The sequence below is a fragment of the Giraffa tippelskirchi genome, chromosome 1, assembly GCF_054371585.1.
Source record: "Giraffa tippelskirchi isolate mGirTip1 chromosome 1, T2T-mGirTip1v1.2.pri, whole genome shotgun sequence".
Classification (NCBI taxonomy): Eukaryota; Metazoa; Chordata; class Mammalia; order Artiodactyla; family Giraffidae; genus Giraffa; species Giraffa tippelskirchi.
The window spans coordinates 36338196-36361646 of NC_137275.1; the positions used below are offsets into that span (position 1 = coordinate 36338196).

The 23451-nt window shown below is 32.5% G+C and overlaps 1 protein-coding gene and 1 long non-coding RNA gene across 16 annotated transcripts in view; one reads left to right on the plus strand and one right to left on the minus strand.

Moving 5' to 3' along the window:
* Positions 1-9666: 9666 nt before the first annotated feature.
* ADGRL3 (adhesion G protein-coupled receptor L3) overlaps positions 9667-23451 on the minus strand; it is an 885081-nt gene continuing 871296 nt past the window's right edge. For 12 of the 15 annotated variants that reach the window (XM_081506859.1, XM_081506741.1, XM_081506805.1 and 9 more), the window contains one exon: positions 9667-12037. In XM_081506859.1, coding sequence (XP_081362985.1) covers positions 11238-12037 — 800 coding nt within the window. In that variant the 3' untranslated portion in view covers positions 9667-11237. Of the gene's footprint in view, positions 12038-18513; positions 18643-23451 lie in introns of all 15 variants that reach the window. The other 3 variants (XM_081506647.1, XM_081507013.1, XM_081506941.1) reach the window with 1 other exon arrangement.
* On the plus strand, positions 12028-14229 carry LOC145512978 (uncharacterized). The gene is made up of 2 exons (XR_014058982.1): positions 12028-12130; positions 14007-14229. It is a non-coding gene; the product is annotated as an uncharacterized LOC145512978 (long non-coding RNA).

Genomic DNA, 23451 nt, shown 5'->3' on the forward strand with positions numbered 1-23451 from the left:
AAATATTTTCTATCATTGCATAACTGAAGTAGCTGTCATCAAAAAGGAGTTAGGACTCTGGATTCTTCTAAAATATGTGTCAGATATTTGTATTAACAACTTGTATATAAGAGATGAAAAGTGAAATTGAAAGTGTTAGTCACTCAGTCATGTCCAACTCTTTGCAACCCATGGACTGGAGCCCACCAGACTCTCTATATATACTATATGTTTATATAAATATATAAATTGTACATGAATTGATTTATTACCCCTGTGTTTTTTTTCCCCTAACTATAGCAGACATAAAAAATTCATTATGGGATTCCTTCTTACTAATCTTAGATGCACCTTTCAAAAGGTGTGCTCCAAGCAGACATTAACATTTGATCAGTTGTCACTAGAGCAAAAACTATTTGACATCCTATCATTTTATCCATGAAAGTTATGTGTTAAGAAGCTTGGTAATTTAGATGTATTAATTCTATGTATTATTGCTAACCATTGAAGGAGAACACTAGTGGCTGTGAGAACCCAACATAAGTGGTTATTTCTAATGAATGGTTAGTGGTTTTTCTCTTACCTTCCATGGGGTCCTCCATGCTATTCCTGATTAGAGAAACATTTAAGAATCAATATTAGTTGTCTACTAGCACTTAAAATAAAAATGTGAATTGGGTGACCAACAGGTAAATATTAGCTGGGTGTTATATTGAAGAAACTTAATTTACTATCTGTTATGCATTTTTAATAATAAAAAAGCATATTCTTCATTATTTTACAAGCAACTCATTTTTCCAGTGAGTAGATTTTTGAATAGCTGGGACACTGTGCAAAATACCAGGTACATGTATGGCTTGGTAATAGTCAAATTTCCAGGAAAACTTGAAGAAACTTTTGTTCCATGCAGCTAATTTCTGGTATTTATCTTTGAATTCTGCATGATCTAAATCTAATAACTGACTTCTTTCTATATGATAATATTCATGGACTTGAAAATGGTGATAGAAACCCAGATATTCTGAACAAGAATTTTTCATCTATGAATTAAATAATTAAAAATATATTTAATAATCCAGTTGATTTCTATTTGAACAATATATAATTTATCTTCATAAATTGAGAGGAAAACCATTTAGGTGATTAATCAGACTCACCTGAGGATAAATTTTCTTTGTAATTTTCTGTATATCATTTTTGCTTTAAAGACAAACTTTATAATATTTTGAGCATATTTAAACATTTTGTTAATGTTAATACTTACCAATATTTATTAAACTGTTAATTCTGTGATTCTCAGCTCAAGCTGCATATTAAGTCACCTGTGGGCTTTGAAGATTAATTTATACTTGGTCACCACCCAGAGATTCTGATTTAATTGCTATGGAATGAGGTGTGTGTTCGTTTGTTTTCTTTTCCTAATATTCTCTAAGTTATTTTCATTGATGACAGGGCTGAGAAATACTGAGCTAACTATTTTATTTACCTTTATAATAACACATGAAAATAGCAAGATAAGTTTAATCATCCTCTTCAAAATAAGAGAATGAAATGTAGCACAATTATTGTGTTTCACAGGGATTTGAATTAGTCTTTCTTTGTAAATGAGAAACACGATTGTTGAGTAAAAACTTTGTCTCCAGTTTCTGTTGCCAAATGGATATTTGATGTTAGAAGATAGGAAGCTATATTAAAATAAAGGGATTCTATGATTAGGCAGAATTCTTAAGGTGTCATTCATCTTAATTGCTCTTTCTCCACCTGAAGATTAGGACCAAATATTTAGGGCTGATACTTTTGTAACATTATTTTATGACGAGTTCTAAAACCAATTAATATTGGAGGAGTCACACCTACAGTATTTTATTGATGTAAAATACTCAGGGGAAATAAAAAAAAATGCAGTTGTAACAAAAATATTTTGGGCAGTGTTTTACCAACTGGGTTCCATAGGTTAATAGTTTTAAATTGTTGCTCTTCAGGTACCTTGAGGATTTTAGGGCCAAATAAGTTTAGGAAACAACACAATAAAGACTCCTACTTTGCAGTTCATTCTCTGAAATCTTATAATAAAAAGTTATGTTACCTTGTTTAGCCTGACGTCTCCCTTTTTTTTTTCATCAAATGAGGCTTGCTGAAAAACAGTACACACATAGAGTTTATTTAGTACCAAAAATCTGTTTTAAAAGTTTTTTTTTTTTGAGACTCTCATGTGTGCAAGTACATTATATATCACATACAAAGTAGGTATTGCATTTACTTTAGAGATGAGATGCCCTATTCCTAGAAAAGTAATTTTTCAAAAGTGTACAGTCAGTGACACTTCTCTGTTTCTGCCAACTGCCTAGTAAAATGGAGTTTGCATAAACTTTGTGCTCTTTAAAAAGCAGGCTTCATGTTTTTCTTAAAGCTTCCTTGAATATCTGTTTTAGCTCCTTTATTTAAATAAGAAGTGAAAGTAAAAGTGTTCGTCACTCAGTCATGTCTAACTCTGTGACCCAGTGGACTGTAGCCCACCAAGCTCCTCTGTCCATGGAACTGTCCAAGCAAGAACACTGGAGTGGGTTGCCATTCCCTTCTCCAGGGGATCTTCTCGACCCAGGGATCCAACCCAGGTCTCTTGCATTGCAGGCAGATTCTTCACCATCTGAGCCACCTCTTTTCAACTAATCATTTAGTTGATGTGATGAATACAATGGACTTTGCTAAGTTGCTTCAGTCGTGTCCGACTCTGTCCGATCCCATAGATGGCAGTCCACCAGGCTCCCCCGTCCCTGGGATTCTCCAGGCACAAACACTGGAGTGGGTTGCCATTTCCTTCTCCAATGCATGAAAGTGAAAAGTGAAAGTGAAGTCGCTCAGTCATGTCCGACTCTTAGCAACCCCATGGACTACAGCCTACCAGGCTCCTCTGTCCATGGGGTTTTCCAGGCAAGAGTACTGGAGTGGGTTGCCATTGCCTTCGCCACAGAATTAGACCCCCCCAAAATCTTTTTTTGAACTGAAAAAGAGATTTTGGTTCAAAACTCACTAGCTCTATGACTCTGAGCTATGAATTTCAATTTCCTTTGTGTGAAAAAATTCATTTCACCATATGATTGGCACTGTAAAGTGTCAGGTACACACTAGCCACTCAAGAGTTCCTGATTTCTGTTTCCTTTTCAAAGTATTTTTTTTTATGAAAATGTATTTTCAATATTACAAAGCAGAGGCATCTAAATTACATTTTCTCTAGCTGAAATTTGTACTGATGCTAAGAGTTAGTAAACTAAATAATCAGAATCCCTGACAGTACAGAATGATTATATAATGTCTACCTTTGCAATTCACAACATTTACTATTTATCATGCCTTTTATTCAAAAGAAGAATAGTGGTGGCTCAGATGGTAAAGAATCTGCCTGCAATACAGAAGGCCCAGGTTCAATTCCGGGGTTGGGAGAATTCCCTGGAGAAGGGAATGGCTACCCACCCCAGTATTCTCACCTGAAGAATTTCATGGTGGGCTACAGTCTGTGGGGTCCCAAAGAGTCCGACACAACTGAGCAACTAACACCTTCACTTTCACAGAGCACCTAATTCTCCTTTGGGCCAAAGTTTCATTGGTGACTGATTCCCCTACTTGCCAGTTTGAGAGGAGGAAAAAGAAATTAGCAGATACAGGACTGCATCTGATTATATCACATCACTGGCAAACTTTAAAGGCAAACACTAAGTTCTGAATTTAAATTTCTGTTTTCCTGGAAATAACAAATCAACTCATAGACACCTCAGATGGCAACAGTTTTCTGAGAACATAAAGAAAATAGCTTTGTGTTTTATTTTCAGCTTGTCAGAGGAGATTGAAGAGGTGGGGATAGTAAGAGTCCATGTTTCAATTATTATCTTGCAGTTGAAATACTGTTCCCAAACCAAAGTTTGGATATTACCATATAATAACAGTGACTACATCACTTATTGTTTACTGATATTTTTTATTGAGGTTTGTAGCTTATGATTTTACATGTGATTGTACAGAAGATTTAAGGGTAAAAGAAAAGTTGGAAACGTTGTACAAGGGAAAAAAATCCAATAGATTGAAATCTGGTAGGTGTATATGATAATTTTAATGCCATGTGTAAATATATGAGAATGTAAGAGACCAAAGCCTGCAATAGCTATATTCTGGTTTTTAAAAAAGTGATTTTTCTTATCAATGAGAAATGGCTTAATTAGTTGTCAGTTTTTAAAATAAACTATCAATTTAAAAAAGATGTATTTTGAATTAGATTTGATTCTTGGCAAGTGGGAAAACAGTATGAAAAACTTTTCTAATTATCCTTCCATTTTCCAATATTCACAGAAGCCATTAAGGGAAATCAAGTTGACCCTCTCTACAATTCTTGACTTTGTAGTTCATAGGCAAAGATCAGTGTTAGAATATACAAATAAGACCTGTTTATAAATGAACACATTCTGATTGTCCACAGCTGCTTCAAGACATATCATCTTATATTACTTAGGATGGTAAAGGAAATCTTTATTTTCAAATGAGGCATGAAAACCAATTTTAATGTTTTTTCCTAATCTCTTGATCCATGATGTCATTCAAAACATAAGACATGGTGACAAGTTGAAATTCAAGGCATTAAAAATGAGCTAGAGGACGAGGCAGTAGTCAGCGTAAGAAGATAACTCTGTTCCAGTCACTGGATCCTGAGTTCCATCCCCAAAGACCTCTACCTACTACTAAAGAGTTGTTATTCATGAATTTTGCCATTTTTTTGAACTCAACCAATATATTTCACTTTGAATCTGGCACTATTTTACCTGTTCCACTTTCGGAAGGGTCAGAGGAATTTTTAACATTTAAAAGCCACTTTAAGTATGGATTTTAAACCTATTTCCTTGCCAATATATTGTGAAATTCTGCACTCTTGGACCATTGAGACAAACTTAAAACTCCTTTAAAATTTAAAATTATCCAACATTGGGCTAACTGTAAACTTTAATAACCTCTCCCTCACACCACAAAATGGAAATTTTCCTTTTAAAATTATTCATTCTGAATGACAATGTTTATCTAAATAAACCCCTTAGAAGGCATTACTTTTTTCTTCTTTCAAGCTCTTTCCTTTGGCATTTTAGAATGAAAGAAGCACTGGGAACTTTTAGACATACTTGGATTATTGAGTACTTTGATAACACATCATGTGTACAACTGTCTGCAGAATTTTATGAATTGACTACAATAACTGAAGAGAGAGAAGGACTTGAGAGTACTATTTTCAGCAGTGTAATTATTTGTATTATTCAGTTTCAAAGTTTATTCATATATATATATAATTAATTAATGAGTATTGCTTGGTTATGAATTATTTTGCACAATGTACATAATTCCAATTTAATGTTAATTTAATGTTTATTAGAAAGATTCATAATAAAGCTCTAAAAGGTACAAAGCTACTAGTAGCATTAACCATGTTGACATACAATAGAGTAAGCAGACTAGAGCGTAAACATGAATTGAGGCAAAAATACTTCTATTTAAGCATTTATAAAATATTCATGTTTCCTTGAGAAGACTAAACAAGAAATATCTAAAGAAGGTTAAACGTGTTTAGTGTTTTCTGTGGTAAAAATTATAATACGGTAAACTTAAATTTGATTTTTTTCAATACATCAATAACATTTGGTTCAGTGTTTAAGATTTTTATCACTCTAAGCAATTTCATTATTTTTTTCTGGATAACTTTTCTCTGTATCTCTAATTTAGTTCTAGTTACCTCACAATGAATTCAACTTGGTTCTGCTCTTCTGTTCATACTGTGGTTAAAAACACTTGATTATCTCAACAGAGGTTTTTTTCCTTATATAGTCTTCCTTGACTTCTTCGCATAAATCAAAGTTTTCCTTTCACAGGCCTTCTTAAAAATCATAGTTTGTATTTACCTTTGAAATACTCTAAGGGGATATGAGTTTAGAAAGATTTGTGTAATATACTATTAAGAGACAGAAATATCGAAATCAATACATTTGAATAATAACTTAAAGATCCTAGATATTAAAGAATTGCTGGCTTTTAACTTCTTAAGACTAGGGAATGGCAATAACTTTATTTCAAATGAGAATATGCAAAACCATAATAACTACCTGTTTCATTGCAAAAATCACAAAGTTTGCAATAATGTAAACAAGCTATTTCCTCTGCAAACAGGAAATAAAAGAAATGGCATATGGAAGTATGTGTACAGATGAAACTTGAAGACTGATTTCCTTTTTAAAACAAAGAGGAAGTAATCAAGTTAATTAGCAAATAGGAAAATTCCTCTTATGGCCTAAGCAGGAAGGAAGAAGCTATCAACACTTGAACTTACTTTAGTCTGGAAATGAAAATTTAGATATTTGTCAATATTCTTCAGATGATTATATAGGGGCCTCTTTACTGATTACAAAATTGAATTTATGGTTGGGATCCATCGAATCTATTTTATAAGCTCAAAAATGATTCTCATGTAGAATTCATTTGCACGAAAATGCATCCATAAGCTATTTTGCAATGTTGCTGCTTCACTTTTGTGCTTCCATGTTGCTAATTTATTTATGTGTAGAAATCTAACATAAGACATATTTAAAGTATTACTTAGGAATGCATAATAATTACTTATGTGATGAGCTATAATTAGGAATTGCTAAACATGAGCTAATTAATTCTTAATTTCTTGATACTATTATTATAGTACATTGGGAGATCATACATATTGCTATTTTATCTAAAATATATATATTTGTTATAGAAGAAAGGACATTCTTGTCAGTATTTTCAGAGTTACTCAAAATCAAATTAGGATTTGAGTTCTTTTTTTTTCTTTCTAAATTTTTCTCTTTCTAAATATGAACTGATTACATACTAGTTCTACAGTGTTTTTTGAAAAATGCCATAAGCAGTTGGACTTTGTACAGTACTGATGGACAACTTCTAAGAAACTGAGTTATTCTTTCACTAATAGGAGGTGATGATTTTGAAGCTGATCTCTAGACAACCTAGAAGAAATATTTTCCTTTCCATTTTGGTCTTCACAATTGAGCAAAAAGTTAGTCTTTGAAGTTTTTAATGTCATTTTTTAAAGTAGGCAAATTAGTCAATGGATTTGAACAGGTTTGAGGGAAAAAGCTGAAGATATTGCCTGACTTTAAGTTTATGGGTTCTTAAATAATTCATTTATAATGTATGCTTTTTTCCATTATTATGAAAACTTTTGTTACACCAACTAAGTTAATATTAAAAAATTTAAATATGAAATCTTGAAAACCTTTCTTCATAATGTCAACATTTTTAGACCAATGGTAATTTAAAAATACAAATCATAACTACATTTTAATTTCAGTCATTATAAATTTGTGTTACAGGAGGTGAAGGGATATCCTTTACCTCCATTAGATTACTACATTATATTGACTATTTTTAACCTCAAGATAATTTTTCATGCCAGTTCTTTTTTGCCATTATGATTATTTTAGCATAGCAATTTATCATTTAACTATAGTATTTCTAATTTTAATAGAGTGAAAACAAAAGATGTTCAAAAACTTAATTGGAATTCCCGCCTATTTCTCCTCACAAAATTTGTATTTCTCCATAAATATTATTAATTAGGAACATGGGCTATGCAACAATCCAACATTTTCTAAATCAACTAGACATGAGGTTTGTAAGCCAATGTCCTATTAAAGTATCATGTGAAATAGACCTCAAAGAGGAAACAAAATTGTAAAATGTTATAAAAATGTTATTTTACTTGGAAATAATAACTTGTTTCACTGACATAACTTTTACGTCCAGCTCTCCAAATAGTGTGCAATGTAGTATAGCATGTTTGGTGAAAATTTACTTTTTGATGGAAAATCAGATAAATACACTGAAATATGCAAATAAGAGGCTGATGAATGTCACAGAGTACTGAAAATATAGGGTCAGCCAAATATGATTAAGAAAATTTTAAAGTTATTATCAATTGCCACATATGAAAATGCACATGAAAGAAGATTCAAATTCAGGAATTCAACCTTTGCTAGTGTAAAGAGGACTAGAGGAATATATGATAGACATACACAAATTTCTATTGATATGTATACATAATTAACTCTTTCATCCACTATTTTGTCTTCATTATAGTCACATTCAATTTGGGGGAATAATCTCTTCTTGTAAAAGTCTTTGGGATCTTAAGTCTCTCTGAAAGCACACCAATTATGATGTATACGCATACAAAAATCTGACCCTTTCATCTTGACATAAGAGTTTGGTGGTTACCAACAGGACTGAATGGCTTTCCACATCAGTCTATGTATTCAAGTGATCTTCTTCAACTGGGACTATGTAGAGCTGGGAGATAATTAGCTTCAAATTTCCATATAATGAAACACAAAAAATAATGGTCAGGGAGGTAGCAATAGCAGAAAATCAGAATTGGCAGCATCAGTAAGCTGAATTGAGGTAGTTTCCCCATTATTCTGTGAAACTAGCTTCTTATTGATGGAGCTGTTTTCATATAGATTACTGTTGGACTGGCAAAACTAGCGTAAGTACTCATAAATCCATAGATTACATTTGTGTTTCTGAAGTTACCTTAAGCATGTCTAAAAGGGATTCTTTCATTATCAAATGTATTCTGAGTACCAGATAGACTAACCACCTTTTAGGAGCTAATATTGCCATATGTGGTAACTGAAAACCTAATTACTTGTAAAGCTTGTGGTTCTCCTGTAACTTAGAGACAATATGTAGACTTAAAAAATACTTACGTCAAGTGACTAAAAGGAATGATGCATAAGATATTTTGAGGTGATATTAATTTAAGGTTATGATGTACTCTGGCCCAGTACAGAATTTTTTCTTTCGTTGTATATTAAAACTGTATCATAGATTGCTGGCTACTCTCTAAACTACTCTTTCTAATCTTAATTCAAGAAATTAATTTATAGGTGGCTGATGTTTAAATTTTTTTTGAAAAAATAAGAAAAAAATCACCAAGAAATCATGTAATACAATTAGAAATTATAATTTGGCAAATTCATTGTAACTTTGCCCTAGGAGGGTCCCCATGCTTGCACACTGCTGGTAAAGATTCTTCAGTAATTGGAGATCTAGAAAGTTTCTTTGAAAGGACTTTTTCCCTCTCATTTTATCTATACATAGAAAAAAAACAAAAAAGATGGCATAAAAATGTCTTATGTTTATAAAATGGGTATTTTCTTTGCCATTATTCTTGCATTTTTAGCCAATGGAATGAATTTAAATATTCAACATCAAAATGAAGAATACAAGGGAGGAAAAAATATGATCCTTCTTTTCCAAATTCAATACTTTAAATCTCTGATTGAAGCTGACTTTTATAATAAGCCGTGTGACTGAAGCTGGCTTATAAATAAGCACATAGTAATCTATATATTAACCTGCTTGAAAGTAAGTTATGCATCTTATTTCAGCCAACATAAAAATGCCCATATCATTTTTCTCTTATACTTTGTCTGCAAAAACTAATTTTGTGCTTAGTTTGTTCATCTAGGCAGACTGATTTCTTTAGCATGGCTCATTTGGGCCACAGAGGATTAGCAGAATTTATATACTGAAAACAGAAGGAAAGAAAGGTGAGAAAAATGAAAAGAATAATTAATCATATAGTACATACATCAATACAATATCTTCTAAATCTCAATCAGTTGTTTATTGGTTGGCAAACAAGTTTCACTTTTTTACAACAAATATTAGTAATGAGGTCATCCAACTTTGAGACCATACAAAATGGATCATAAATTAAAAAAAAAAATTGTATGTGCTGCTAATTTATCTCTTATATTCCTACATTACTTAAAATCCTGTCAAATAAATAATTTTCCTGTTAATAAACAGAAGAGTTTTCTTTTTAAAATCACTTCAAAATTACTTGACCTTTTGATTCTTTCTACAAGTGAGTAAATTTCCTTTAAGAATTGGTAGTGCAGGTGCCCATTGGTGGATCAGACTGAGTATTCAGCACTTTCACACCTATGGGATACTGTTTTTCACATGCAGAAGCCCCACTAGCTCTACTGACATCTCTTGACTTCTAGAATCATAGCTACTGTCTTAGTGATGAACTGCTTGCCAAATATGCTTTGCATTACAACAGATGTGCACTGTAAACATAAAAGTTCTTCCTGCTCTAACTTGCAAAAATGCTCTTGGAAATATTCTGACTGAATAAAGATATATAGTGAGGGAAGGAAGTCTAATTTTATTTATTTTATTTTTTTGTAAAAAATAATTTGTTTGCATTACTAGAAAATGATTCTTATAAAGTGATAGCTTCATTTATTTTTTTATTTATTTTTTGCCAGGTGAAATTTTAAAGAAAAAAAGGAGCAAAAGAAAGAAAACGAAAAAAAAAAAAAAAAGAAATGAAGAAAGTAAGAAAAGAAAGAAGAAAGGAAGGAAACTTTGCTCTTACTGGTAGACAAACTTGCAAGACCAGCACGAAAGAAAAAGAAAATTTCTTTTTTTTCCACTACATTAACAGGACTCAAATTCTGGAGGAACAGAAAGCAGACTACATGTGCAATGCTAGTATCTGTACATTACATAGAAATTGTTCAGTTTTTTTTTCTGCCATTAGTTTATCATCAGTTAATACAGCAAATCATAAAATATGCATTTAGCATATAATTCTAGAATTCCCCTCCATTTCATTATTGATTTCGTTTGATTTTGTATACCACAGCTATTCCCACTGTGGTGAATTCAGGTTGTGAGTGACTAAAAACCACTATGTAATACAGTTTGCTTTGCGTTTATGTTTGTGCAGCACTCCAGTCTAGAGGCAGCATTGTTACTAACTTCAAACAACTGTTCTGGCCTTTGAAAAAATCAGGTCCTTGTAATTATAGTAACAGAGCATCAGAGATGTTAGAACAAACACAACATAATTCAACAAGGCCACAATGAGTGCCATTTTCTTCAAATCTCGTTCATTAACATAATGAAGTCTCCATCTTGGGGAGAGGGGTGAAGGACAAGAAAGGAGAGGGCACAGGGGAATTTCAGCAGTTATCTTTCTCCCCTGGGCTGACCTAAAAATCCCAGTTTAAAAAAAAAAAAAAAAAGGAGTCTGAGAGTTTGTGTTTGTTGTTCAAGAACAGCATAAAGATTTAAAAGTACACACATTATTACCACTGCGTATATCAACTCAGCACAGTCTATCAGGTGTTAGCAGTCATGTTGGCTTAAATTTCTGTCATCTTCTATAGGCTAGTGACCAAATGAGCTGGTCCTTTTGAACTTCCCTCTGGAGGGGTCCCATCTTTGTTTGGAGGAACTATAAACCCATCACTGCTACCGCGACCTAGCTGGTAGTAGGTGTGCAGCTGATGGACGTGGTTTCTGGAGCCTAGGTTTGGCATGCTTTTGTAGTAAACATCTTCAGCATCACCACATTTGGCCGGTGGGGGTTCGGTCTGGGTGCTGGTGGTAACGCTTTCTGCAGTGGGCACACCAGCCAGCGCTGGCATGCTGGTGTAGAGAGAGTCCCTGTGGGGTGACTGGAGATCTTCTGTGTGCTCGTTGGTTAGCAAAGGGAAAAAGCTCTCACTGTGATCTTGGGGGATCCGCCTTCTGGTATAATGGTGTAGCTGATGGTTCTCTGTGGAGTAGACTCTTGGGGGCAGCAAAGGAGCATCCGATTCCTCATGAATCAATTCCAGGCCCAGACTCTCCTCATGGTTAAAGGAGGTGGCATCATCCAGGACAATGGCATCATCTTCACTCCCACTGCCCAGGTTGTTCACCAGCTTGTTCATCAGATTCCTGTTCTGTTCACTGGAGCGCTCATGGTTATTCAGGTAAGATGGGATATAGTTGGAAGTGAGTTCCTTCAGAATCTTTTTCTCTAGGGCGGTCTCGTTATGGTTATAGCCACGGTCTATGATTTGCACACAGTTGCTCAGGTATTCGCCACTGGCAATGCTGTAACTATTGCCATGGTTACCATTCAGTGGTAGAGTATCCATGACACTTGTATCCCTGGCATTGTTCAGAAGCCCCTCTGAAAAAGATCACAAAACATTATGATATTCATGTCCAATTGGCCATAGGACACATACACAGAGACACAAAAGCCAAAACACCCAACTATGAAGTATGTATAAATTGGTAGCAATTTTAATTTAGTATAAAATGCTTGGAAATAAAAAAGTACTATTAAATCTATATGTACATATCTATATAAATATATATATGTATACTTGGACAATTGATAGGAATCCTATAAACAGAAAATAAGTATTTATAGTAAATCTCTAAGAGAATGTTAAAACTCTATAAATTTGCACAAAACACTATAAAGATCCATACAAACATTGCCTGACACTATTTGAAACATATTTGGTTATAACTTAGCAAAAAAAAACACAAAATTTTATGTAGTCATTCATAGCTTTCAATTTACACACACCAAAGTCAATTCAATAATTCATTACCTTTTAATTTTATATGTTGTCTTAACATTGAAATAGGTATAGAATTAACATAGCTTCATGGTGTGGTACTTTGAATATACTAATCAAAGTAGAAGATTCAAGCACTGTCTAATAATTTGGTATGTAATTTTGTAAAACTGAGAATATCCCTATACAAAAACCACAAAAGGATTATGTTAAATTTGTCAGAATGATAAAGTTATGAAATAATGCCTAGGTAAATAAATGGCACATCAAAATAATTTGCAAATGGGAACTTTCAAAACAGAAATATTTTGATTTACTTTCCAATTTGTTTTCTGTTATAAGCACTTTGGTGCTATTATATATCCATTAGTAATTGTTAAGGTCATTAAATAGTTCTACAAAAGAATGTATAAAACATGGGGATCTAAATTCTTAAACACATAGTGTCAGTATTTAAGGTTCCATTTCATAATGAGTAATGACTTTGTGTGCATATTAAACTTTGGGTTTAAAAGAGATTAAACATCTTATTCTGGGAAGAAACAGCTGCAGTGATATAAATCTGACCATATGCTTCTTTAAGGTTTTTGCATTTTCTTGAATGAACAAGAATCCAAGAATCAATAATAGTTCCATAAATTACTTCAAATGCAACCACAAAATAAAATAAAACACAAACATTTAACCAATACTGCTAAATAAGGGTACTTCTTTATAGAACAATTTTTTTTTTTAAAGAATTCCATTAAACTTCTCAATACATCATTAACTTGTGAAAATATAGCATTCATTCTATATCTGTGATGCAGTTATATTTGCCAAAAGTGAGCTAGTTCATTACTGGTTTAAATAAAGTGTTCCAAATATATCAATTTTTATATGGACTTCTGATGCATACTCTGTATTTAAGTAACACAGTTTTCAAAAATAACAATGCACTGAATACATTAAAAAAGCAGCCATCACAGACATAGAGTGAAGCGATTTATTTTCATGTTATAAGATATCTTGTAGACAAATCCACAATGTTAAGAAAAAATAAAAGTAAATGCTTTTCAAAGGGCCATATGTGATGGGTGATTGCTGCTGCAGAGGCTGCTATGGTATGCTTGATGGTTATGGTTGAGCAACTGATGCATTGAAACGTGGTTATTATTTCTGTTGTCAATGCATTAGGTACGGGTCGAAAACAGCCATACTAAAAGAAAGTGGATACATTGTATGTGACATGTATTTGTGTGATGGAATGTAGTAATGAAAATTAAAAGTTTATGAATTACTTAGCAAAAATAAATGCTTAATTTAAAAACAATTTAACTCACACAAACGTTACATGAGACTTAACAACTATGTTACGTGACACAATAAAAGAATCAGACAACAAAAGCGTCTAATCTCTGTTAACATATATTTATATAAGTTGATTTATAGGTTCTTTAGTTTTTAAATTGTGAGATGAACTGTTTTTAATAACTACATCATCTATATGTGATGCAATAAAAGTGAACTAAAAAAAATTACATTTGATATGCAATGTTTAGCTTTACTCCCATACTTGTCTCTCTGTAGGGCTCTAAACGACAGCATGGAGAAAAGGAAAGAAAAAACAACAAGTAAGCTTACAGCGACAGTAGAAGAAACATGAGTAAAAAGCAAATTGATGATATGCAGAAAAAAGAGTCAAAGGAAATAATTCCACTGCCCCAAAATTCATGAGTCTGTGTTACATGGCTTATCATAATTAAAAATACTGAAATGTTAGAAAATAAGAAACCCCCATAACACATGCTAATCAAATGAGTCTTTAATAAGCGTTTCGTCAGTTTGTAAATTTCAAACAAATTCACATTTATTTTAAAGTTAAAATTATCACACCAACCTAAGAGAGTAAAATCTTGAGGGCAAGCCATGACTTTTTCCACAACTTTAATTCAATATTACATATATATTTGTGTGTATGTGTTAGGACATACTTGTTTCTAAGGAATGTCACTATAAATTTTTTCGGTTAGATTATAAGTAAATTCTTTAGCTTGTATATAAAGAAAAGAAAAACACTTTGAAGTTTTTATAATTATGTTTGTTTTCTTTTGTATATTCTCATGTACAAAGGTTATTTTTTTCCCATTGTACCTATACAAATACTTTATATCATTTGTAAATAATACTGATCAATACTGTCATTTCTGGAGCTCATATTCAAAAGTTGTATAACTATGGAGAAAGAAAAATGTTAAACCCAACCATTATTCTGTATCATGAAAATGTGAAGGGAAAAAATACCACCAATCAATATCAAGTTTTCCTCTGGACTGTTGCATAATCATATGCAATCATTTTAAAAGTTAATACTTTAAAAACAACCATAAAAACATTATCTTAAAAAATTCTCATATTTTAATCCAGTCAAAAAACTGCTCTTGCTGATTTTCTTTATAAGAGGATTAAATTATCACAAAATAAAAACCAGCAAAGTCACTGGGCTAGATAATTTCAAGAGATACAGACTTGTTACAAATTAACCACTACTTTCGAGGTACTGTTTTGGTACTTTAAAAGTTGATTTGCTTCTCAGCAAAAGACCAGCAATATTTCAAAATGCAGAGAAAATTTCTTTTAAAGAAGAAGAATTTGAAATAAAAAGCCAAATTAGTATAGCAACAGATGTAAATTGCTTGCAGGCTCATTATGGCCCCTTCTTTAAATGATAACATTTTAGAAGTGGAAAGCACAGGAGAGGTAACTGAAGCTCAGCTCCTGCTTTGCAAGATGAGGAAGCCGCAGCCAAGAGAGACTGAGCCTTATCTAACACCGCTCTGCTAACAGTGGCAGAACTGGGATCAGAAGGGGAATCTTGATTGACTTCATGCACCTCTCCTCTACCTCCTTCTCTTCACATCCCGCCTTAGACTTTGAAAGCCGTAACAGAATATTTAATTATATACTTTATACTACAACCTTGTATTCTTGACAACTATAATGTATTCTTCACGTATCCCATCCTAGAGATATGTCTTTCTTTAAAGTTTTAGAATTGAATTAAATTACCTTAAAATGTAAATTAACTTGTAAAAGCATGACTTCTCTATATATTACATTTTGTTGACAGGTTAATCTATAATAAGATTTATCTAACAAAAACTGAACTATCCAATACAGATAGGAAGATAATGGTCCAGAAATACTATGCATGAAGTTTTAAATATTTCCACAAAGAGAATCTGAATCCAATCTAACAAAACTATATTATTCATTTTTGTTCCTAACTCTATATGCATCAGGAACACTATAACATATCTTTACATATTTTAAATAAAGGCATCAAAAACAAAAATGGATACTTTAAATCCAAATGCTTCTTTGCTTGGATGGCATTGGTATAACAGAATTAAAGGACCAACGGAACAGAACCAAGTTGTAATTCAACATAAACCACTCCAGTACATACCGAGCCACCTATATTTCATGTAAGATTTCACCTTGCCAGTAAGAATATAAGTGCATTCATCTGAAAGCATAAGATTAGTAGCAATATGATAGTCACCAAGTTTTATTTTTGGTCAGTGGTAAAACATCATTTTAAGCACTACCATAGTTTCTTAACATCTTAAAAAATACTAAAACATAAAGTAGTTGAACAATTCCATTTCTGACTCTGAAAACCAATAATAAAATTATTTACTTCTGTTTTTAAGAAAAGTCAGCTGAATGTAATTTACTGGCATAAACAATAAATCCACTCAGAAGTAACCTTTGTGTATTTATTCATAATCTTAACAGCAATATTCAGTAATAGGCTCGACAAGAATAAAACTTTGGATTTATATGGTATTATTTTAAATTTTGTCATGAAAAATTCACTTTGAAAGTGTTTATATAATAGTGTTCCATCCTTAGAAAAATCTCCTAATTTAGAATTCCAGTAATAAAATAAGACAAGAAGGTAAATACTGAATTAGGGATAACATAGATTAATGATTGTTACTTTTTCATTACGTATGACACTAGAAATTATATCTGAATAGTAAAAAAAGCTAAACAAAATGTGATCTAAATTTATTACTTATTTTAAACCAATTTCCAACAATTCTTCGTGTAAGGTGAATAATGTAGAATAGGTATAATTTGCAAATATGGTGTAAAACTTCATTTAATATCATTCAAAACTTAATATGTCAGCACACTTTAAAATGCTTCTAATGACACAGTTATCTGTCATTTAGACTAATGAAAATAAAGAAAAGCCCCAGACAAGCCTTCATAAAGTCTGCAGAATTGTTCTGCCAAACCACATTTGGTGCCATCACTGAGTGCTACAACAAAATAAGGATATTGGCAAATGGTAAACAATATAAAGGGGGATAACCATGAAGAAACTTTCTTCTACTGATAGCACTAAGGCTGCTTTACTAGAATAAAAAGGTGACTAAAAGAAGCCAGATTAACTACTTTCAAGTATTTAAAGGATGGCACAGACAGCAGAAAAATGCTTTTCTCATCTTTGTTCTAGAAGGCAAAGCTACGCATCATGGCCAGAGGCAAATTTCGGCTTGGTGGAAAGAAAAATATTTATAACAAATGGAACATTTCAACAATTGAATATTTAAGATCCTGAGCTAGGAAGGTCGTCATTAGAGGAAATACTTAAGCACAGGCTGACAGAATGTCCACAGTATAGCAAAGAGGATTCAATGAGCTCTCTCCCTTCTTTTAATTCTAGGTCTATGATTCTCAGGTGTAAATCTTAAGAAACTGGATAAAATTAACAGCTTGCTTAATTATTTTTCCTACTGACAAACAACTTGACTATATTCCTGAAGTCACTTCTGAATTATCGGCTTCAAAATTTTTGAAATCATTTAAAATCGTCTTTTGTATCTAACACAGTGTCACCTGGGAAACTCAGATGATTTTAGAGAGACACCCAAAGGCCATGTTGCAACAAACATGCTTTATTTTTGGAATAAACATTCACACCAAGTTTTCACATTCATGTAAGTAATTTTTTACCTCTGACTGAGAAGGAAACACACACACACACACACACAGATTCCAAAAAAAAGGATAATAGACATTTTACTCACGATTGCCTAGGAAAGTTAAAATATATCTAATCTATCACGTCCAGCTTGAAGGAACTATTGAAGTCTCTTTGTTATAGTGAGTTATTTTCAAATATAATTTTAAATAAATTTTTCCTTTACAAAACTAAAATTTTTCTTTTACAAAACTTTTACTTGAGTAATTTTTTTCCTGTGGTCACTGTACTTATGGTATGAATATTTTTAATTTCTTGTGCCCCCAATATATTTTTATCTTAAAAAAAATAGTGTCATGTACAAACGCTTAGATTGTAAGTGGTTTTAAAGAGACTTATGCTTATCTGAGATACAATTTAAAGTTGGAGAATATACAGAGGAGCCATATACAAAACCCTTGTTGTTAACATGAAGCCACAGTAGAAAAAGCATTTCACGACCTTCCTGAGTCAGTGCATATAGGCAATATTAAGATAGGGTAGAACTTGATCTGTACTGTTCAGTTCACTGTTCTTTCCTCCACAGCTTATTTCAGTGTTTTCCATGGAGTTGATCTAAGCACTTTCATTAGTACTGATATTTGTGCCTAGAGTGTGCTTCATCGTAGAAGAGAGTAAGATTACTTTCTTGATCTTCTAGCATTAAGATTACTGAATCAAGTCTTCTTTATCTTACTTACCTTAGGCAAATAGCTCATTTCTCAAAATGAATACATAGGTATTTAGTATGGAAATCAATCAACAACAAGAAAAGTACTGACAAACCACAAAACATTTCATAACATTACAGAGAAACAAACACATATTGGTGAATCAAGCATTTGTTTATCAGAAGGAAAAAATCCATTTCTTACTAAGGAAAACCTAAGGAAAATGGAAAATAAAAGCACCAAGAAGGGTGAAAGGTGAAAAGAGTCTGTGTGTCTGCTTCCAAAAGAAAGAAAAGGCAGGAGGAAGGAAAGAAAAATAGAATGTGGCTATAAAAGCTACATAAAATGGGACTTTCACTTGTAAAAATTAAGATAAACTCCAGCACACCTTGTGCGTTGTACATGCTGACAGAAGGGTTGTTACAGACCGCCGGTTCCCCAAGCAATGTATTATAGGGATTGTTAGTACCATGCGGACGAAGCAGAGCATTGCTTATAAGATGATTAGCCATGGCTCCTGGAGCAGCCCCATAGAAAGACAGAGAAAAAAAAAAAAGGTCAATCAGGCAAACGTGTTTGAAAAAAAGAAAGGAAACATTTAGAATGATAACAGTTGATATAGTCCTGATTACAGGCAGGCAGCTAGTCAGACTCAAAAATATATGCCACTAAAGCACACGTTTCCAACAATGCACATATCTGAGTCAATGCGAAAGAAAGAAGATGATTTATAATGTTAAGCCACATTTAGGGTGTTCTCTTTCTCAGAGTGTAAGCAAGAATATATTCCCATGCTTGCTAAAAATGAAAGATTTTTTTAAAAAGCAAAATATAGTCTTCCATATAAACAAAACACAAAACACAAAAGCTGAAAGAAAGTTTAAAACACAGAAAGAAAAGCTAAAATTAAAACATTCATTCAATCACAGAAACCACTGGGTTGTTTTCAATGAAAATAATAAAAGACAACATTTATGATAAAACACTCATTTGGAGAGCAGTTTTGGACACAACAGAAGATTGTGACATTACTTACAATTCTATGAAGACTTATTCAAATTGAAATAAAATAAAATGCAATCATACTTGTTAGTTCACCATAGTAAGCATTAGGTGAACTTACAAATCTGATAAAATGATCATAAGGATATTATTTTAAAATATTTTAAATAAAATACGAAGTTCATGGTATCAACCAATACATATAATTACATTTTCCATTTTCCAACTGGTGGGTTTTGGCATAGCAAAGTAAGAAAGTTAAACTCTTTCATTTCTTTATGAATAGAAGTACTTAGTCTCTAACAAACTGTCAGCATGCATTACAACCTCCCACCTTTCATAGCAATTTAACCAAAAAGGCAAAAACTTTAGAAGATAGTTTTATTAAATAGAATTAGGCCATATACGAAAATCATAGATATATATGTATTTATGTTAGATGATAAAGGAAAAATAACTGAAGAAAGAAAAATACAAACTGTATAAGGGTAGGTTGAAAACATTGTATATTAAATTAAATATATATATATTTATATTAGACAATGGAAATATATAGAACAGGAGAAAATATTTGCAAGCAAATTTACAAATGTTTGCAGTCCAACAAAGGACTAGTATATGGGATATTTGGGACTTTGGAGAACTCCAAAAAGTCAACAGTAAAAGACAATCAACAACAAACAAAACCAAAACCAATTTAATTAGAAAATGGACCAAAGGTATAAACAGATGTGTCATGGAAAAGTGTATACAGGTGGCAAACAAGTTCATAATGAGAAAAGGAGAAAGAATGCTTTAGGAAAATAACAGGTTAAAACCATAATGAGATATCACCATACACTTAAAAATGGTGATGACATCAAATGCTGGTATGGATAAAGAGAAATGGGATCACTCATACTTTGCTGATGGAAGTATACAGTAATACAGCTATTCTGAAAAGTAGTTTGGATTTTCTTATAAAACTAAATGTACAATATTGTAAAGTAATTAGCCTCCAATTAAAATAAATAAATTAATTAAAAAAAAAAACTAAATGTACAATTACCATACCACCCAGCTACTGTACTCTTGGACATTTATCCCAGAGTATTGGAAATTCATGCTGGCACAAAAACCTACAGATTCATAGCAGCTTTATTCATAATAGTCCATAATGGGAAAGTGTCCAGATGTCCTTCATCTGGTGAGTGGTTAAACAATCTGTGGCACATCCATACCATGGAATACTACTCAGAAATAAAACTGAACAGCTATCAATACACATAATGACCTGGATGAATTGCTAGAGAATTACATTGGGTAAAAGAGACAGTTCAAAAGATTTACACTGAATGATTTCACAGATATGTATATAATAATCTAGAAATGACAAAATTATAGAAACACAGAACAGATTAGTGGCTTCCAGGGTTGAAAAATGCAAGTGGGAAGGAGGTGGGCATGGTCATAAAGGGGCAACGTGAGGCGTCCTTGATGGAATGACTCTGTATCTTGACTATGGTGGTGGATAAACAAACCTACTCATGGGGTCGCAAAGAGTTGGACACAACTGAACGATTTTCACCCACTCACTCATTCATTCTTGTGAAAGAATTACAGGGAACTAAATACACACATACACACACACAAATACAATTAAATACAAGTAAAACTGAAGAAATCTGAGCAAAATTGGTGGGAAGTTTCAATGTCAATATGCTGGCTGAGACACTGCAGTATACTTTTACAAGATATTATTCAGGGAAACTGGGAAAAAGGTACATGATCTCTGTGTTATTTCATTACAACTGCAAGTGAATCTACAGCTGTCTCAAAATAAAGAGTAATCTGTACTGAATGCATAAATAGGAACATTCAGATGTTCATAGAAATGTTAAAAAAGTGAAAAGGGAAAACTTAGCCATGGCAGTTTTAATTTTATTTTAATCATACTGTTATATGGTAAATTACCAAATAAATATTTTAACCTCAAAATTGGGAAAGTGAACTCTTGATTTAAAGGACAATAAAGCTTGTCTTGGGTTTCCCTGGTGACTCAGACAGTAAAGAATCCTCCTGCAATGTGGGAGACCTGGATTCGATCTCTGGGTTGGGAAGATACCCTGGAGAAAGGCTACCCATTCCAATATTCTGGCCTGGAGAATTTCATGGCCAGACAAAGCTTGTCTGATCTGTAGAGCTGAAAGGTTTCAGTTATATCAGGAAATAAGCCATATGTTTACATCCTACACATTCTGCAAAGAACTAGCACACAATTTTTCACTTACTATACGCTTGATGAATATTTGTTAAACTTGTATTTCATATACATTTAAATGTCTTTACACAGTGAGATGACAGATCTTCAGCTTATTATAAAATGGGTACATCAGGATATTATTTTCCATTGATGAATTAAATACAAGGTATATTAGTAAGGACAGCTAAAATGAGTTGGCTATAGTGGTCTTTCAGATAAGAAACTGAATACTGTTAATCTTAAACATGGATATTGCTGATGTTACACAAATTTAAGATAAACTGACTGAGACAGGATTTGATTTGGCCAACATTTTTTTAAAAACAAACTACCTATAAATTGTATCTATGTAATATTTATTATTGCAGACTTTTCTCAAATAAAAAAAGTTCATTTTCTAATACAAGTAATTGTTTTCTAAAGTTACTATAAATGAAAATTTAAATAAAAAATGAAATGAAAGGTGTAAGAACTTAAAGTGAACTAGGGTAAAACTTAAAAATATGAAATTGTTCAGACTCTTTATATTTTCTCATAGATCAAATAAGGGTAAGATCTTTATCGCTGGGACTTATATGTGCATTTCTATATATTTTCCTTCATTCCTACACATTATTTAAAGTAACAGGAAAGCAAACAGTAGGCTGGGAAGATGGCTTGTCACTTTTTTTCCTTACTTCACATAGCGTATAAAAGAAAATATCCCCTTTTTTCCTATGCCAATGTAAAAGATGATCTGCTTAAAAGTTACCATCAGAAGAAAACTAATTATATATGGTGATGAATGTGAACTAGACTTATTGTGGTGACTATTTCATAATATATACAAGTAGTTGATTATGCTATACACTGAAAACTAATATAATATGTCAACTTACCTGAACTTAAAAACTAAAAAATATTAAAAGAACATAATTTAAAAAAAGATGACCTACAGAACAAGTAAACAATTGAGTTGGGAAGAATCAAGCATAAGCAAGAAGCACGTGACTCAAATTTTGGTTTCTGTTTAGAATTTGGTTTTCAAAAAAGCTAATAATACGAGAACAAAAAGTGGAGGTCCATAATGGAATTCTAGTGAAACTATCAACATTTGTACAGATAATCCATCTGGTTCTAGCTTTCCCAGCATAAAGTTTCTGTTCTGTTTTTCTTAGTGGTTTCCTAATCTTTAAATGTATTTTAAATTTAAAGCACTTTTATCAGTGAAATCTACAAATGTAGAAAGACTGAATTTTAAAGTTTTCTTATTTATCATCAATTCCTGCTAAATTTGAAAAGGCCAGCAACAATAGAAGCAATGGATTGGCATACAGCTGTATTATGATACAGTGTTACTGAAATGGCATACTATCCATCTCTACAGCAGGAGTTTGGTAGGCTGCTTTTAAGTCTGAGTGCAAGGAAGAATCAGCTACTAATCTACAGTCCTAATGAGTGACATAATTGGAGATCTACCTGCTGGTGAATCTAAAACCAGATAAACACTTAAAAGAAAATTAAGCTTAAAACTAAAATCAGCTTTCTCTTTATTGTGGTGTTAAGGACCTCTCTTCCTGATAGAAAGAGAATCACTATTTAAATTAAGTTGGCTTTTTTACTATCACTCATTTTTATACCTCATGCACCATTTAAAACTAATATAATTAGTGTCACTGAAACTGACTTTAGTCCTGAAATCAAAGAGTTATAAGAAGTATGGGTTCAGTTACAGGAACTACAGTTTGGTGATCAATGTTTTGCAAAGACTATAAGGTTATGGATAAGCTCTACGAGTTTGCTAGTTTGAAATTTTGAGGGAGATATCTGAATAACTCAACACGTATACTTCATTTGATTCACCTTGTGTAAGAAGTTAATACCTTTTCATGGACACTCATAGCTGTTGTAATCTCAAGAGGCCATGTTTCCTGTTGGCATGCCAAACAAGTGCAATTTTCCTAGAAAGTGATGCCTATATTTGGGCTTCTCTGGTGGCTCTGTGGTAAAGAATCTGCCTGAAATGCAGAAAGACCCAGGTTCAATCCCTGGGTTGGGAAGATCCCCTGGGAGAAGCAAATGGCAACCCACTTCTGTATTCTT